We start from the raw sequence: 18,146 nt of genomic DNA, 5'->3' as shown, positions 1-18,146 counted from the left end.
AAACCTTAGTCAGCCAGGGACGCACTGTCTTCCTACAGGTGTTTTGTTTAACAAAATATGATGGAGACAGACTACATGCATTTTAGATTCAGGCAAACTCATTTTTATATTAACAAGTGACTCAGTCTTTGAGCTACAATTTGATTAATGCAGAATAAACGTTTGCTTTTCCACCTCAGACGTTATTTGCACATTTTTCCAAAGCCATGACTTTTATACATTTGAATGTTTGGGTTACATACCATAGGGCCTGATTTAGAGTTTGGCGGATGGGTTACTGTAGGAAAATGGCACTGTTGGCATGGTCACCGCCCCCACTTTTTGCCTAGTGTTGATGCCAGCTTTGATTGGAAGGGTGCTGGGACCTTGCTAGCCAGGCCCCAGCACCAGTGTTCTTTCCTTTAAAACTGTACCTTAGTTTCCACAATTGGCACAGCCCTGGCACACAGTTAAGTCTCTTGCAAAAGGTGTACCCCTGGTACCAAGGACCCTGTGGCCAGGGAAGGTCCCTAAGACCTGTAGCATGTATAATGCCACCCACAGGGACCACTCATTCAGTACACGCACACTGCCTTGCAGCTTGTATGTGCTAGTGGGGAGAAAAGACAGTCGACATGGCACTCCCCTCAGAGTGCCATGCCCACAAACCACTGCCTGTGGCATAGGTAGGTCACCCCTCTATCAGGCCTTTCAGCCTTAAGGCAGGGTGCACTGTACCACAGGTGAGGGCATAGCTGCATGAGCACTATGCCCCTACAGCGTCTAAGTCAATTCTTAGACATTGTAAGTGCAGGGTAGCCAAAAAGAGTACATGGTCTGGGGGTCTGTCATTATGAACTCCACATCATCATAATGGCTACACTGAATACTGGGACGTTTGGTATCAAACTTCTCAGCACAACCAACCCACACTGATGCCAATGTGGGATTTATTGAAAAATGCACACAGAGGGCATCTTAGAGATGTCCCCTGTATGTTAGCGCAGCTGCTAGTGTAAGGCTGGCAGGTCTGTGCCAGCCTGCCACTTCCAGACAAGTGTCTTCGTGCACTCTGTGGTCAGAAACAAAGCCTGTCCTCTGTGGAGGTGCTTCACACCTCCCCCTGCAGGAACTGTAACACCCAGCGGAGAGCCCCAAAGACTCCAGCCTGGTGTTACAGTGGCACCGGGGCACTCAAGCGAGTGGAAATGCCCACCCTCCGGATGAGCTCCCACTTTTGGCGGCAGGTCTGTAGGGATAATGAGAAAAACAAGAAGTCACCCCCGGCAGCCAGGTCCACCCTTAAGGTGACCAGAGCTGAAGTGACCCCCCTCCATGAGAAATCCTCCATCTTGCTTTGGAGGATTAGGACTAATAGGGATAGAGATCTAACCCCCTTCCCAGAGGGAGTGGACACAAGGCGGGTGTAGCCGCCCTCAGGGACAGTAGCCATTGGCTACTGCCCCCTGACCCTAACACACCCTTAAATTTAGTATTTAGGGGTGACCCTGAACCCAGCTATTCAGTTTCCCGATGACCTCCAGAAAGGACTGCTGAGCTGCAAAACCCTGCAGAGAAGAGCAGACAACAACTGACTCGGCCCCAGCCCTACCTGCCCGTCTCCTGCTTCGAAAAGATGCAAGAAAAGAAGCAACGTGTCCTGCAGGACCAGCGACCCCTGAAAACCCTCCAGGGGGCTGCCTGCATCACCGAGGACAAAGAAACTCCCATGGACAGCGAACCTACCCAAAGAAAAGACTAAAACCAACTTTAAAGGGACTCTCACCTCACAACGACCAGCAGGCGGCCCTCACTCTTGCCTAGTCAGTGGCTTGCCCTAGAGGCCCCCCTGTGCCCTGACTGCAGCGCCTAATTGACCCCCGGGTTCCTCCATAGAGTTCTATTGAGAACCCGATGCCCTGTTGGCACACTGCACCCGGGTACTTACCTGCAAGCAGACAAGAAGCGAAGCACTCCCTGTCTCTATAGGCGCCCTCATTATTTTGGCTCCTGTTTGATGTCTACACCTGACCGGGCCTGTGTTGCTGGGTGTTTGGGGTTGCCTTGAACCCTCCACCGGTGGGCTACCTGTGCCCTGGAGACTGAACCCATAAGTGTGGTACTTACCTCAGAAACTGTACTTTACTTACCTCCCCTAGGAACTGTTGAAAATTGCATTGTCCACTTTTAAAATAGCTTTTTGCTATTTTAAAGAAAACTGTGCACAATATTGCTTCTAATCTAAGTCCCAAGTACTAGTATGCAAAGTACCTTTCATTTAATGTACTTACCTACTAACTGAATCTTGTGGTTCTAAATAAACTAACCAAAGAATATTTTTCTATATAAAAACTTATTGGCCTGGAGTTAAGTCATTGAGTGTGTGTTTTCACTTATTGCTTGTGTGTGTACAACGGATGCTTAACACTACCCTCTGATAAGGCTAACTGCTCGACCACACTACCACAAATAGAGCATTAGTATTATCTATTCTTGCCTCTGTCAAGCCTCTTGGGGGACCCCTGGAGTCTATGCACACTATATCTCATTTTGATATAGTATATACAGAGCCACGTCCTACAGTTACTCTCACAAACGTGATGGATATCCCGTCCGCCAGATGATGATTTCCATAGGATATAATGGAATCGTAATAGGGCCGACGGGCTGTCCGTCCCGTTTGTGACAGAGTAACACCATCTGCCACACTGTAAGGGGGGGGGGCGGGGGGCACTAGGAATTTGTGTGCTGAGAGTACGACAATCTCCGTGTTATGCTCCATTTCTAAGCACCTCATAATATGAGCCATTTATTGCACCCATCAATTACAATCTATTTCGAACCAATGTAATCAAATATGCCTGTCCCTTCTGAGAGGCTGTAATTAGGGCCTGTCAGTTCTTTCTAAATGACATCTTATTGCATTGATCTAACAAGAGTTTAAAGTGACCGAGGAAAAGAAAATCTCACTTAACCACCACAACAGCTGAAAACTTGGGCCGCTGATCGAAAGTCTATTGTCGGGAAAGTAGTAATTGGTGTGATGCATGAAAAATAGCAAATGGGAGCAAGGTTTTCAATTACAGAAGACAGGCAACTTCTGTTTCTCTACACACACCCTTCTTCTACGTTACTAAATAATAAAAACATTTTTTTGCAGCTGTGGGAAAGTAATTTCTGGATGCAAAACCAAGCTCTTTCAGCCTGAGAGTGACGGGAGCGGAGAGATTCTGTTCTGGGGAAGGCATGTGTTCATGGGATACCTGAACATGGAAGATAAAACCAAGGAGTCCCTGGATGAGGAAGGATGGCTGCATTCGGGTGATCTTGGAAAGCATGACGAGCAAGGATTTCTGTTTATTACAGGCAGAATTAAAGGTAAAAGCTAGAGTGGTGAACATATTACACAAGGCATCTTGTTACATCTTGCAATAGTGTTGTCTCCTCGGTGCACAGATTTGCTGAAGAATATTAAAAACTTTGTAAAATGCTTCTTTTTGAATCTAGAGTTTGTACAGGGAGTATTCGATCCTGGCTGGTGGGGTAAGTGGTTAGATTGCAAAACTTCCCAGATTTCCAGCACTCAGTCAAGTTGATAGTATAATTTTTCATACACCAGCCAGTGACATTTTCTCATAGGTTGAACAGAAATGGGAAAACTTGCCGAGCGTGAACTTAATTGCTGTAACAGATTTCTCTCAGAGGAATATCTGAAGTATACATTACACCCGCCCATTGGCAAGGCTTTACATGGAAAGTCATTGTTGACCATCGCCTTTCTTTGATGATCCTTAATCCAGTAATCCTTCATCAGCAACCAACATTTGCTATTTCAGCCCTAGTACAAACATACAACTCTCAAAGAAAATGTTGCAATACAAGGAGCTGGATGAAGAAAGAGAAGCAGAATTTCTCCCTACTGGTGAAACTAACCTGAAACAGGACTCCATATCTATTCAGTTTCAAGGGAAGAACAGGGGAATGCTTCTTATGAGGAAAAATGTACCGGGACTTATTTTAAGGGAGGGACGTGGAACCCATATAAAGAAACTTAGGCCAATATTTAGATTTTTTTGCCACAAATGCAGTTTTGCGGCAAAAAGTATAGCACCGGCTTGCTTCATTCCAAAGCGCCAAATTTATGGAATGCCGCAAGCCAGTACTCAGGTTGGACTAGTGTCTGAAAAAAATGACATTAGCCGGGTGGGGGTGGCAGTATGGGTGAAGGTGGTTTTGCCACAAAAAATGACACAAGGCTGATTAGAGGCAAAAAAAAAAATGCCGTTAACCCGCCTAGCGTCATTTCCTGACGCAAAACCACCCATACCACATTACTCCTGTCTTATAAAAGACCTGAATCTTGCCCACCACCCTAATGGCCAGCATAGGTGACCAGGGTCCCCTGGACATGGCCATTGCACCCAGTGCCATGCAGGGGGGGCCCATGTCAGGTCCCCCAATGGCACATAATTTTTTTTAAAATACTTACCTGGGATGGGGTCCCCCATCCTCTGGTGTCCCTCTGGTGTGGGCGGGGGTGTTCCTCGGGCTTCGGGTGGGCCCCTTTTGGCCCATTGCATGGTGTTTAACCATGGAAATTGATCCACAGGTCCTCTAATGCCTGTCCCGACCCAGGCATTAAATAATGGTGCGAAACAAGCTTAGCACCATTATTTAGCCCCTCCTCCCACCCGTACGTTATTTTAGCGAGGGGGATAACTATGGGGTTATGGTATTAGCACCATTTTTGAGATGGGAACACTTACCTTGCGTCTCATTGGCGCAAGGTAGGTGCATGCATCCAAAAAATGGTACTAACTCCAATATTTTGCAGGTAGATGTGTCTAGCGTAAAAATATAAATATGGAGTTAAGTTTGCACCAAATTTGCATTTAAACAAATGACGCAAATGTGACACAAACATAGTATGAATATGGGCCTTATTCCTTCCAGAACCTAGAATGGAGAAGAACTTCTCAGCTCCTGCAGGACTGGAAGTTGGGTGCTGTGCAAAATGCACTGTTGGCATCACTCCACCTGTTATAGTCATTCTCTTGCTGACTGACAAGCATAATGTCTTCTCTGTTACTATGAACCAAATCATGTTCACAGGGGCTGTTTTAAAAACATTGCCATGCAAAATGAATAATTTAATTAAACAATCTCAAAGTTGTTGAGTTTTGATACTACCATCATAAAAACATATGGTCCAGCTCACAAGTGCAACTCCCTAATAGGTTGGGGGAAGGGCAGACAAAGTCATCCAGTAGCCTGCCATGTTTCCTCATTTCCATCTGAGTTAAGTACAAGAATAACTAGAGTACTAGTGACGTCTGCTGGTAAGGGAAAGTTTGTTGTTTTGCCAGTTGTCCATGTTTTCCATGGGGTAATAACCCTCTGGCAGGAGGAAGAGAGGGTTTAACTTGATCTGATGTGGGGCCTCTCTCTATCCATGTCCAGAGGGACCTCAGTTCTGAAGCTCGTTTCCTGGACTGTGACCAGTGGTGTCTCATGAGTAGCATTTCTCGTTATAGTGGGATCTGTAAATCCTGGTGATGAGATTTCATGGTGTCAGCATTTTCTTATGTTGGCCTATAATTGTCTTTGTGTTGTTGATTTAGAACTCATCATCACAGCAGGAGGTGAGAATATTCCACCGGTTCCTATTGAGGATGCAATTAAAGAGAATGTTCCTATTATCAGTAATGTTATGGTGATTGGAGACAAGAAGAAATTCTTATCTATGCTGGTAACTCTGAAGGTAAGGCCAACTCCTGTTATGAAAGTACTGAATAGCGTGGCTGTCTGTTTATAAGCTTCATGATCTTCATGCAGGATCTTGAGATAATTTCATTGAATATAAAATATGGTGGAAATTGAGCCAAAATCAATGCATCTATTTATTTTTAACTCTTTTGGATACTCTAAATCAATTTTGAGTACCGCAGAAAATTTTATTCAACAACAAAATTACTTGTTGGCTCTTACGTCTTGATATCTTTCGCAATACCATCTTCACGTGACAAGTTATGATTAGAAAATTGGGTTTCCTTCATTTTTGACATTTTATGTAACTTGGTAACCAAAAAATCCTCTTCTCTCCACAGTTCACTCACACCTCAGCCTTGCTAAATCAAACATTTACAATGTTCCTCCGCTAAGCCCCTTCTAAGACCTAGGGCCTGATTAAGAGTGTGGTACTCCTCGGACCACCACACTCTTGGTAGCTGTCAGACTGATGTGGTGGTGCGCCCACATTACAAGGTTGGTGGGCAGCCCCAGCAACCTACCACCATCTCCGCCAGGATCTTTGATCCCGACAGGCTGATGGTGGCTCTGGTCAGAATCAGCCATGTCGGCGCCGAAGTCAGCTGCGCCCTGCTCATTACTACCTGGTTCTCCGGCAGCCTTTTCATTGCGATTTCACCACCATGAAAAGGCTGGCGGAGAACAGGTGCAGAGGGCCACAGGGCTGCCATGGCAGGGTTTCTGGTGCACCTGACGGATTACGAGCCAGCAACAATGCTGCTGCCACTTTCCCACTGTGCTTATGGGCAGAAACCTTGGGTTCGATGGCATCTGTCGCTGTAGATACGCATGTTTTGCATAGCTCGCCATCTGGTGTTGGGCCGGAGTGTTACAAGTTGTTTTTCTTCAAAGAAGTCTTTCGAGTCACGGGACCGAGTGACTCCTCCTTTTGTCTCCATTGCGCATGGGCGTCGACTCCATCTTCGATTGTTTTTTTTCCGCCATCTGGTTCGGACGTGTTCCTGTCGCTCCGAGTTTCGGAACGGAAAGATAGCTAATTTCTGAAGATTTTCGTCGGTATTGTTGCGTTCGGGATCGGCGTAGTTAGATTCAACACCGCGTCGAAGGATCGAAGAGCTCCGGTGCCCTTCGGGGTAGTTTTTTCGATTCCCCCCGTCGGGGCCTGGTCGGCCCGACCGCGTGCTGAAGACCGCCGATGGAACGGACCCCGTTCCGTTTCTGCCCCAAATGCCACAATAAATACCCCTACACAGATCAACACTTGGTCTGCAACCTGTGCCTGTCACCTGAGCACAGTGAAGACACCTGCGAGGCCTGTCGTGCGTTCCGGTCCCGAAAAACACTCCGAGACCGTCGAGCCAGAAGACTTCAGATGGCGTCCGCGCCGACAGCCCACCGAGAGTTCGAGGAACAAGAAGAGGAAGGTACCTTCTCGATCCAAGACTCGGACTCCGAAGGATTCGACGATACACAAACCGTGAGTAAGACGTCGAAAACCACTCAGAGGAAGATTTACAAGGCCCAGGGGACGCCACTGCCACCAGGCCATGGCTCGACCCATAAATTCGGTGACCGACCGTCGGCACCGAAAAAGGCCCAAACAGTGCTGAGATCGTCCGACTCCGGTCGAGACACCGGCACGCAGCCTTCTCAGGACCGAGAAAGAGCTGGAGACAAGCATCGACACCGAGATGCCGGTGTAGACACGGCTCGACGCCGAGACAGCGGCCCCGAAAAAGAAAAAAGTCACCTCGGAGCCGAAAAAGGACGCAGACAGGGTTTCGGTCCCGAAACAAACTGCAACCGACCCAGCTTCAGGCTCTTATACAGAAGAGCACTCGCTAACCTCCCAAATGCAAAAGCATAGGTTTGAGGAAGAGCTTCAATCAACTGATGTGGACCATACGCAAAAGCGTATTTTCATACAGCAGGGGACAGGAAAAATAAGCACCCTTCCCCCTATTAGAAGAAAGAGAAGGTTGGAGTTCCAAACTGAACAGACACCACAACCAAAGGTGGCGAAAAAAGTTACCCCACCACCCTCTCCTCCGCCCGTGATTAACGTCTCACCAGCACAAACTCCATCACACTCCCCAGCTCACACCACCATGAGCCAGGGTGACCAAGATCAAGACGCATGGGACCTATACGACGCCCCAGTGTCAGATAACAGTCCGGAGGCATACCCTACGAAGCCATCTCCACCAGAGGACAGCACCGCGTATTCTCAAGTGGTGGCTAGAGCAGCACAATTTCACAATGTAAGCCTCCACTCAGAACAGGTCGAGGATGATTTTTTATTCAACACACTTTCCTCCACCCACAGCTCATACCAAAGCCTGCCTATGCTCCCTGGTATGCTCCGGCACGCAAAAGAAATCTTTAAGGAGCCGGTCAAAAGTAGGGCAATCACACCAAGGGTGGAAAAAAAGTTATAAGGCGCCTCCTACAGACCCGGCTTTCATCACTACACAGCTGCCACCAGACTCTGTCGTTGTAGGAGCAGCTAGGAAAAGGGCCAACTCCCACACATCTGGAGATGCACCACCCCCAGATAAAGAAAGCCGCAAGTTCGATGCAGCTGGTAAGAGTCGCAGCACAAGCTGCAAACCAGTGGCGCATCGCGAACTCCCAGGCACTACTTGTGCGCTATGACAGAGCCCATTGGGATGAGATGCAACATCTCATTGAACATCTGCCCAAGGACCTACAAAATAGGGCAAAACAAGTGGTTGAGGAGGGACAGACCATTTCCAACAACCAGATCCGCTCCTCCATGGACGCTGCAGATACGGCTGCACGGACAATTAATACATCCGTAACTATCAGAAGGCATGCATGGCTCCGAACGTCTGGATTTAAACCAGAGATTCAGCAAGCAGTTCTCAATATGCCTTTTAACGAAAAAGAACTGTTCGGTCCAGAAGTGGACACAGCGATTGAGAAACTCAAAAAAGACACGGACACTGCCAAAGCCATGGGCGCACTCTACTCCCCGCAGAGCAGAGGGAATTACAACACGTTCCGTAAAACACCCTTTAGAGGGGGGTTTCGGGGTCAGAGCACACAAGCCAGCACCTCACAAGCAACACCGTCCAGTTACCAGGGACAGTATAGAGGAGGTTTTCGGGGACAATATAGAGGAGGGCAATTCCCTAGGAATAGAGGAAGATTTCAGAGCCCCAAAACCCCTACTACTAAACAGTGACTCACATGTCACTCACCCCCTCCACACAACACCAGTGGGGGGAAGAATAAGTCATTATTACAAAGCATGGGAGGAAATCACTACAGACACTTGGGTTCTAGCAATTATCCAACATGGTTATTGCATAGAATTTCTACAATTCCCTCCAAACATACCACCAAAAGCACAAAATTTGACAAAACATCATTCCAATCTCCTGGAGATAGAAGTGCAGGCACTATTGCAAAAGAATGCAATCGAATTAGTGCCAAACACACAAATAAACACAGGAGTTTACTCACTGTACTTTCTGATACCAAAGAAGGACAAAACGCTGAGACCAATCCTAGACCTCAGAGTAGTGAACACTTTCATCAAATCAGACCACTTTCACATGGTCACACTACAAGAAGTATTACCATTGCTAAAACTACACGACTACATGGCAACTTTAGACCTCAAGGATGCTTATTTCCATATACCAATACACCCATCGCACAGGAAATACCTAAGGTTTGTATTCAAAGGAATACATTACCAGTTCAAGGTACTGCCTTTCGGATTAACAACCGCACCAAGAGTCTTTACCAAATGTCTAGCGGTAGTCGCTGCACACATAAGAAGGCAGCAAATACATGTGTTCCCATATCTAGACGACTGGCTAATCAAGGGCTCAAATCACACAAATCAGATCATACAAACCCTCTTCAAACTAGGGTTCACCGTCAACTTCACAAAATCCAACATTCTGCCGCGCAAGGTACAACAATACCTAGGAGCCATAATAGACACATCAAAAGGAGTAGCCACTCCAAGTCCCCAAAGAATTCAAAATTTCAACACCATCATACAACACATGTATCCAACACAAAGGATACAAGCAAAGATGGTATTACAACTCCTAGGCATGATGTCTTCATGCATAGCCATTGTCCCAAACGCAAGACTGCACATGAGGCCCTTACAACAGTGCCTAGCATCACAGTGGTCTCAAGCACAGGGTCATCTTCTAGATCTGGTGTTAATAGACCGCCAAACTTACCTCTCGCTTCTGTGGTGGAACAACACAAATTTAAACAAAGGGCGGCCTTTCCAAGACCCAGTGCCACAATACGTAATAACAGATGCTTCCATGACAGGGTGGGGAGCACACCTCGATCAACACAGCATACAAGGACAATGGAACGTACATCAAACAAAACTGCATATAAATCACCTAGAACTTCTAGCAGTTTTTCAAGCACTAAAAGCTTTCCAACCAATAATAGTTCACAAATACATTCTCGTCAAAACAGACAACATGACAACAATGTATTATCTAAACAAGCAAGGGGGGGGGACGCACTCCACACAGTTAAGGCTGCTAGCACAAAAGATTTGGCGTTGGGCAATTCACAACCAAATTCGCCTAATAGCACAATTTATACCAGGGATCCAAAATCAACTCGCAGACAATCTCTCTCGAGATCACCAACAGGTCCACGAATGGGAAATTCACCCCCAAATTCTGAACACTTATTTCAAACTCTGGGGAACACCTCAGATAGACTTGTTTGCGACGAAGGAGAACGCAAAATGCCAAAACTTCGCATCCAGATACCCACACAAACAGTCCCAAGGCAATGCCCTATGGATGAACTGGTCAGGGATATTTGCTTACGCTTTTCCTCCTCTCCCTCTCCTTCCTTACCTGGTAAACAAACTCAGTCAAAACAAACTCAAACTCATATTAATAGCACCAACTTGGGCAAGGCAACCCTGGTACACAACACTGCTAGACCTATCAGTAGTACCCTGCATCAAATTGCCCAACAGGCCAGATCTGTTGACACAACACAACCAAAAGATCAGACACCCAGATCCAGCATCGCTGAATCTAGCGATCTGGCTTTTGAAATCCTAGAATTCGGGCACTTACAACTTACCCAAGAATGTATGGAAGTCATAAAGCAAGCCAGAAGGCCATCCACCAGGCACTGCTATGCAAGTAAATGGAAGAGGTTTGTTTGCTACTGCCATATTAATCAAATACAACCATTACACACAACTCCAGAACATGTAGTGGGTTACTTGCTTCACTTACAAAAATCTAACCTGGCTTTCTCTTCCATTAAAATACACCTTGCAGCAATATCTGCATACCTGCAGACTACCTATTCAACTTCCCTATATAAGATACCAGTCATTAAAGCATTCATGGAGGGCCTTAGGAGAATTATACCACCAAGAACACCACCTGTTCCTTCATGGAACCTAAATGTTGTCCTAACTAGACTTATGGGTCCACCTTTTGAACCCATGCACTCCTGCGAAATACAGTTCCTAACCTGGAAGGTGGCATTTCTCATCGCCATTACTTCCCTAAGAAGAGTAAGCGAGATTCAGGCGTTTACAATACAAGAACCTTTTATACAACTACACAAGAATAAGGTCGTCCTAAGGACCAATCCTAAATTTTTGCCAAAGGTTATTTCACCGTTCCATCTAAATCAAACAGTGGAACTTCCAGTGTTCTTTCCACAGCCAGATACCGTAGCTGAAAGGGCACTACATACATTAGATGTCAAAAGAGCATTGATGTATTACATTGACAGAACAAAGAACATCAGAAAGACTAAACAACTATTTATTGCATTTCAAAAACCTCATGCAGGAAACCCAATATCAAAACAAGGTATAGCCAGATGGATAGTTAAATGCATCCAAATCTGCTACCTTAAAGCTAAATGACAGCTGCCCATTACACCAAGGGCACACTCAACCAGAAAGAAAGGTGCTACCATGGCCTTTCTAGGAAACATCCCAATGCAAGAAATATGTAAGGCAGCCACATGGTCTACGCCTCACACATTCACCAAGCACTACTGTGTAGACGTGTTATCCACACAACAAGCCACAGTAGGTCAAGCCGTATTAAGAACATTATTTCAAACTACTTCCACTCCTACAGGCTGATCCACCGCTTTTGGGGAGATAACTGCTTACTAGTCTATGCAAAACATGCGTATCTACAGCGACAGATGCCATCGAACTGAAAATGTCACTTACCCAGTGTACATCTGTTCGTGGCATCAGTCGCAGTAGATTTGCATGTGCCCACCCGCCTCCCCGGGAGCCTGTAGCAGTTTGGAAGTTACCTTCAACTATTTGTATATGTATCATCTCAACCTTAAATAGGTACATACTTAGTCACTCCATTGCATGGGCACTATTACTACAATTCAACTCCTTCCTCACCCTCTGCAGGGAAAAACAATCGAAGATTGAGTCGACGCCCATGCGCAATGGAGACAAAAGGAGGAGTCACTCGGTCCCGTGACTCGAAAGACTTCTTTGAAGAAAAACAACTTGTAACACTCCGGCCCAACACCAGATGGCGAGCTATGCAAAACATGCGAATCTACTGCGACTGATGCCACGAACAGATGTACACTGGGTAAGTGACATTTTCATTTCCACCTGTCAGCACAGCAGGAAAGACTTGATGGGCCCGGCGGGGAGGTAGCCAGTAAGGCTGCAGCCTCCCCATCGAAAGTTCGGCAGACGGGTCATCTTGTCTACCAAACTTGTAATCAGGCCCTTAGACCTTTTTTGCCTGATGGCCCTTCAGATCGCCACTCCTTCCCAAAGCCTTTCAAATGCCTCTCTGTTTTTCTCCAGCCAATTTAACGGATACAAACGGTCTTATTTTTGTCATTAGTATTAGTGGAGTGGTGTTCAATGTACGCCTCGGTTGGCAGAACAGATTTTCAATACAACCACATAAGGCACATTTACATAAAAAGGTCTGCTTCACAAAGCCCTAAATCGGATTAAGGAGATCTCTGCTTCTAAATTAGATTTATAAAAACAAATGGCTGGATACATGACAGCAAATAATTTATCAATGGTAGCAGGCAGGTATAAATACCTTTATGCTAGCATAATATGTCATGATTGTGAAAACCCCTTTAGCCAGTGTTCAGAAAACTGGTGGAAATTTACCACAATCTGAGGCTGACGGAAGTACCTTTTTTAGAGTTCAAAGGAGGGACATAACTCTCCTAAACCTAATGGAAATGTAGAATAAGGGGTATATTTACAGGCAAAAACTATTCTCCCTCGGAGGAAAAAATACTGGGCCGAGCATTTAATATTTTATTGTGATTTGCAAACATGATAAACAAAATATGTGTTGGGGGGGGGGGGGGGGGGGGGCACAATTCAAAGCTGGACTGCTGATATCGTAATATAGGTTTTTGATTGCTCTATTTTTTTATTTTTCCTCAGTGCAACATTAATGGCGACACCGGTGAACCAGAAGATGATATGACTCCAGAAATTATAGAATTTTGTCAGAAACTCGGCAGTAAATCAACAAAGGTTTCAGATATTGTAGGTGGGAAAGACAAAGCTGTGTATGCAGCTATTCAGGAAGGACTCAATCGTGTAAACAAAAAAGCTACCTCAAATGCACAGGTCATCCAGAAATGGGTCATCCTCGAAAAAGATTTTACTGTTGCTGGAGGAGAATTAGGTAATCACTTTGTTTTGTTAAAGGTTTTACGTGTATCTATTTGTAAATACATTCATAACATTGGCATACATGTGCATTAATTTTTAATCGCTTGTATTTTTAATTCTCTGCTACAGGTAATCGCCCCATCTTATAACCTAATCAAACCTGTTTTCACTCCTATTCTGGCATCAATCAACCTACATTATCACATCTATTGCTTTACTCCTCTTGGCATGTACTTCATAGTATTCTTGTTGGCCTCCATAGCCCTGTCCGTGCTTTTTTTTTTTTGTCACCACAACACACTGTCCGACAGTTTGCGTATAGGTTGAATGTGTCGTAGTTTGACTCTTGCTCGAGGCACTGAACAAGATGCAGGAAAGTTTCAATAGGTTCTATTTAACAAAACTGCAATCTATGACAAGTTGCATGGGCTGCAATAATTAGGATAATGAACAGTGCAAGAAGCAGAATGGTAAAGACAAGAGTCATTAACACAAAAGCACCCACCATCTTGCAATATCATGAAATTACATTAGATATGAAATCTGCCCTAATATTGTGAACCTAATCTCTAACCTAGGAGAGAGTTAGGCGTGATAAACCTAATCTGCCAATGCCATGTCCTTGAGACGAGCCCCCTCCCCCCCAAACCCCTCGTTACCTTGGAATGAGGTCTCCAGCTCAGACTCTGTAGGGAAATGAAGACTGGGTCCGCGTCAGGGCGACATGCAGCATCGATAGCAGCAATGGCATCTAGTCGGAATCCCTCTGACTATCTAAGTGAGGAGTATTTATACAGATCTGCTTGGACCCCTGACGTAGGTCTGTTCCCCAACAATAGAAAACAAGACATGCTTGGGACGGTAATTTATATAAACAATTCCCTCCAAGGCGTGAAGAGGGAAAGTATCTAATGTGAACACCTACAGTTTCTCTTTGTCGCTTGATATTGATGCCTTAGCGCGGTGGCACTGATAACGTGATACTAAAACATAGGCCTAACTAAAAACAAGGCAGCCATCTTAAAAGATATAATTAAATAAATGCGCTAAAACAGAGCAAGGTAAGTAGGGCAAAGGTCACTAACTGACAGAGGCACAAGTCTGCAAGCCAAAGCTAACTCCTGTTTCCCATTAAAACAAACTAGGATTCCCCACAAATGGTGATGTGCTGGCACAACTCACCAGTTCCTTATGTTTCACAAATAGACACATCTATCCCTGTATCCAGCTGAGAAAAAAAAAAAAATAACCTCTACTCCTAGAATTGGAGTGGTTGTCACCTTTAAGGGATAATTCTGAATGGACCTATTCAAACCTTACACTCATAACCTTCCATCCAATGTCTGTAAGGCTCAATCTATCACATCTAAGGTGAAGTTCTTTTCAAAATCAAATTCAAGACATTGCACTCAAATGAATGGTTCATCATCTGTCTCCTGGACCAATAAAAAGGGGGGGGGGGGGGGGGGGGGGTTAGGGAGGTGGAATTTGGAAAAAAGGGGGTGACAGGCACACATCGACCAATAGAATCCAACAAACGGAAGTTATCTAGATAGAGAGCATAAGAGGACGGTTTTATATTAAAAAAAATTGCAATTATAATTTCTGATATATTTGTTGTATTTAAAAACAAAAGTGAAATACATGGTGCTAAAATCCCAGCCAGATACCTGCATTGAGGAGAGGGAAATCTGAAACATTGGTATTCCCCTATTTAGACATTAATCATATGCTAGCTGTTGTCGGCAGTTAGCATTTTAGTTTATCTTTTACCATCATTAATATACAGGGGCAGGCAACGTTGGCTGATTTTGAGGTGGGATACCATTGAGTATTAAAGATTTCATTTATTTTCCATAGACCCAACATTCACATACATGACAACTATATCTATTTAGGCAGATCACTACTTCCTTTGTGGCCATCCCACTGTCCTTCTGATTTAAACCTTCATTCTTACTGTGTTTTTTTTTCCCCCCCCCAAAGTTCAGGCCAGATGCACCAATTCCTTTCTGGGTGCAGTGATAAACTTAAATACAAGACCGCAAAGCCAGGGAGGCCCGTCTTATATTTGGTTCAATTGTTAACAGCCAATCAGCAGCTGTTACACTTCTTAGAGGTCACCAGGACAGGGTCTCTGGACCTAGCACTGTCTTCAAGCTTCACACTTTGAGTCACCTACAAGAAAGCATGGGGATATAGAAGCAGTGTCCATACCCTTGTACTCACAGTGGGAAAGAGTATGCTTGGCAGGGGAGAGTAAGGAGAGGAAAAAGGCCTCTTATTCAGGCAAAGTATGAGGATAGCAGAAGAGCTAGAGACAAAAGTGAAGATGAAGTGACAGACTGCATAAAGTATGACTTGCTGAGTTCTGTATGATCACTACTGTCAATGAGTGTACCTATCAGAGTGTAGTAATTTGCCACTGGTGACTTTGATACTGGCACAGTTTTGTGTGTCATATCCATCGCTGTACTGTATAGTAGAGGTTTTACAATGGATGGATTCATATGAAATGGTCACCCTGCATTAACTCAGCAGTTAAATGAAAATGAGTGTTTCCCTTATTTTCAGCTGTATTGCAATCAAGTGTGCGACTTGAAAGCACATTCTTCTCAGCGCTACAGAGTGCTTGCTGAGTTGAATACATTTCCTTCCAGGTTGGGCTGAGGCCCTCAATTACCTGCAGTTTGTTCTTGAAAATGTAGAATGACATTGACATGGCAACAGTCATGTCAATTTATGTAAAGTCACAATTACGTTAATTACCATTTGTGAGATCTGAAAAAATTCGACCTCTTTTTTTTTTTTTCCCCCACATATTGTTGGCAAGTATCGATTGTATCCTCACCACTAAAGCAATCAAATTCATTTAAAGTTTCACAAACCTCTGCTGAGAACTACATTTTGATCCGTCAAATGCTTGAATTAGTCTCAATCATGGATTACTACTCCAGGTCATATTCCAGTCTGTCATTTCCTTTTGCTAATCATTCTACCTCAGAATGTAACCACCCATATGCAGTCTGCTTGGTACTTCTTTATTAGTATGAGCTCAGTGGCACCACAACTAAAATAAACTGGGAGCTAAACTTCACATTCAGTGAACATTTACTTATGAGGGAGTATTCCAAGTATTATTTTCTTTTTGGAAGCTCTAAATTACTCCAAAAAATTGTGTGAATTTCTCCTTATTCTTAAGGACTACATCACTTCTGAACCTCCCTTTATTAGCTTTCATTGTTTTGTCTGTCTCATAAAATTACTGTCTTACCTGCAGGATTAATTAATATCAGAGTTGCCTGTGCCACATTTTGCAACAGTTTTGCATGTAGCAAAACAAATGCAAGTCTACTTTTTGTACTTGCATGACAACAGACCGAGCAAATATATTTTTATCTTCAAAGCCAGTTTGAATGATTTTCAGCAAAGAAATTTGCATGGTATCGAAAAATTAAACAAGTTAATTTTCTTTTAATTTTGTTAAATATGTAGTAAGAATCAAGCAAACTTATCTTGTCTCACTTTACAGAAATGATCATGAAAAAGTTTGAGTTAAAATCAGTCTGTTACATAAACAGCAAAGTATAACATTTTGTGGCTTTTTTTGTATTTTTGCAAAATCCGTGCAGTGTTACTTGTCTTATTAGCTGTGACTAGAACCCCCAGATTGAAAGGTTCACTAATTTTCAGTGCATGTTTGCTGGCTTTAAGTTTGGATTTATCATTGCACTTGTATTTAAAGTGCACTCGTTAATACACACTTAATATTCATTGCATTTGCTCTTTTTGCAGGTCCGACAATGAAGTTGAAGAGACCAGTTGTTGCAAAAATGTACCAAGACCAAATTGACAATTTTTACACAGATGCTGTGACCCCAACAGCTCAGGAAAATCTGCTTCCACCAAAATAACATTGTAATGATTTAGTTAACTGTTGATCAATAAGGTTCATTGTTGAATTCTGTATAGTTTATTTTATACTTTTTATTTTAAATATATATTGTACATTGAATTGATTGTACCAAAAGTGGAGGATGTGTATATCCTAGCTGCAATATCTTGAGTTTGTTGTACTACGCTGGTAAATATTCTAAATGTATATTTTTCTTTCTTTTCTATTTTTTTAATACCACTTCTATTTGTGACTGTGCACTAAAATGTGTATTTAAGTTTGGTCTTGTACGCTAGTACCAGGATCAAGATGAACGAGTTGGCTGCAAAACATTGAACCAGTACACAAATGTCTCACGTACAAAGCATTTGTCACCTGACTAACTTCAGTTGTGCGGAACAGAAATTATTCTTTCAGAAAAAGGTTTCAGATAAACCATGGATTCCATTTAAAAGGGAAATGCTCCACTTGACTTCTTGCAGTAGTATCGCTGTGTATTATTTTAGTATAAGACAGTGGTTACAAAATAGAGCGCCCTACAAAATACATGAATATAATGTAACCAAATCACATGTGATATATTATTTATATATATATATATATTTTTTTTTTGCAAAGTTAAAATTAAAAGATGTTGAAAGGTGGTGTTTGGACTACCCAGATCACCAAATTGTTCCTATGTGACACATTAAAATATAGGAATTATGAGACTGGAACAAACATTTGCTGTTGAAAACTTTGCACATTAAACTTCAGGGGATTGCCGTCCAACATTACACACAATAATACATTCTGATTAAATGCTTTGACAAT

At 43.7% G+C, this 18,146-nt stretch overlaps 1 protein-coding gene across 5 annotated transcripts in view; it reads left to right on the top strand.

Moving 5' to 3' along the window:
- ACSBG2 (acyl-CoA synthetase bubblegum family member 2) overlaps nucleotides 1–17,539 on the top strand; it is a 69,958-nt gene extending 52,419 nt beyond the window's left edge. For 4 of the 5 annotated variants that reach the window (XM_069215695.1, XM_069215694.1, XM_069215692.1 and 1 more), the window contains exons 12-15: nucleotides 3,140–3,357; nucleotides 5,601–5,740; nucleotides 13,205–13,451; nucleotides 17,234–17,485. In XM_069215695.1, coding sequence (XP_069071796.1) covers nucleotides 3,140–3,357; nucleotides 5,601–5,740; nucleotides 13,205–13,451; nucleotides 17,234–17,352 — 724 coding nt within the window. In that variant the 3' untranslated portion in view covers nucleotides 17,353–17,485. Of the gene's footprint in view, nucleotides 1–3,139; nucleotides 3,358–5,600; nucleotides 5,741–13,204; nucleotides 13,452–17,233 lie in introns of all 5 variants that reach the window. The other variant, XM_069215691.1, reaches the window with a different exon arrangement.
- Nucleotides 17,540–18,146: the final 607 nt, after the last annotated feature.

Source organism: Pleurodeles waltl, chromosome 12 (genome assembly GCF_031143425.1).
Source record: "Pleurodeles waltl isolate 20211129_DDA chromosome 12, aPleWal1.hap1.20221129, whole genome shotgun sequence".
NCBI lineage: Eukaryota > Metazoa > Chordata > Amphibia > Caudata > Salamandridae > Pleurodeles > Pleurodeles waltl.
The sequence above is the reverse complement of the archived record's forward strand: the minus strand, read 5'-3'. Positions and strand labels throughout refer to the sequence as shown.